The sequence below is a fragment of the Sesamum indicum genome, linkage group LG9 (assembly GCF_000512975.1).
Source record: "Sesamum indicum cultivar Zhongzhi No. 13 linkage group LG9, S_indicum_v1.0, whole genome shotgun sequence".
NCBI lineage: Eukaryota > Viridiplantae > Streptophyta > Magnoliopsida > Lamiales > Pedaliaceae > Sesamum > Sesamum indicum.
In genome coordinates this window covers 1,476,494-1,477,470 of record NC_026153.1, presented here as the reverse complement: position 1 = coordinate 1,477,470, position 977 = coordinate 1,476,494, and the positions used below count along the sequence as shown (strand labels likewise).

General features: G+C 40.6%; 1 protein-coding gene across 1 annotated transcript in view; it reads right to left on the bottom strand.

The window, feature by feature from the left end:
- Nucleotides 1-977, bottom strand: part of LOC105170153 (chromatin modification-related protein EAF1 B) — a 14,600-nt gene that overhangs the window by 2,075 nt on the left and 11,548 nt on the right. The window contains 1 exon segment of the mRNA XM_011090788.2: nt 1-303. Coding sequence (XP_011089090.2) covers nt 1-303 — 303 coding nt within the window.

Below are 977 nucleotides of genomic sequence, written 5' to 3'. Positions count from 1 at the left end.
AAGCCGTTGCTGTAACTGCCTTTCTTTAGCCAAGCGAATTGCATAAGCTTGCTGCTGGGGGCTGGGGCCATGGGTCGCCGATCCTTGAAAATGTGGGTGATGCGGACTAAGAACTTGTGGCTGTTGTGGTGATATTGGATGGGAGGGCTGATGGTGGACTGGGTATGACGACACTGGTGGAGAAGCAGACTGGTTAGGAAAAGGGGAACTTAACCCACCAAATTGAGACATTCCTTGGCTGTTTCCAGGCATCTGAAGGTCAGCCACCATCATCTGCCGTTGTGAATCCTGACTCGGGCCAGGCTACAAGACCAGATAGATAATTGTATGTCATTAGAGATTGGACAAATGCACAAATTAAACTCGGGAATGCATCAGAAAAAATGTTAACTAGGAAAGAAAAAGGAAGAAGTTTATCATCCAAGAACAGACATACCAATCTAGAAAATAATATTAATACACTGATAACAAAAAAATTATCTCGCAGGAAGACGACAATCTCCAGAAAAGGTTCATATCAAACCCATATTTACCAGGAAACAAATCTTTCTAGTACATGTAAAGACCAGAAATGAATAATGGCCAGATAATAGATGCTTACTAACACCACCTCGCCAGTCCAATCGAACTTGCAACAGTCTAAGCAACTATAACAACTTAATATGGAAAAAACTGACAGCACAAGCAGAAAAAAGAGTTTGATCCAAAATCAAAAGTGGCTCCTCCCTCCCATCAGAATCCATGTCAAGAAAGACCACCAAACTGTTTATCAGCAAGCATCTCCACCGCCATCTTATTTAGAGACAACACTGGTACATTCTATAATTTCTTATCTACTATTTGAAGTTTCAAGTTTAGATTACTAAAGCACCGAGCAGTTACAGTCCAGGATAAGAGCATTATCCTATCTTTGCAACACTTTTGATCAATTATCAAAATATCAACTCCAAAATGCCAATATAAAATACTCGCAGAGG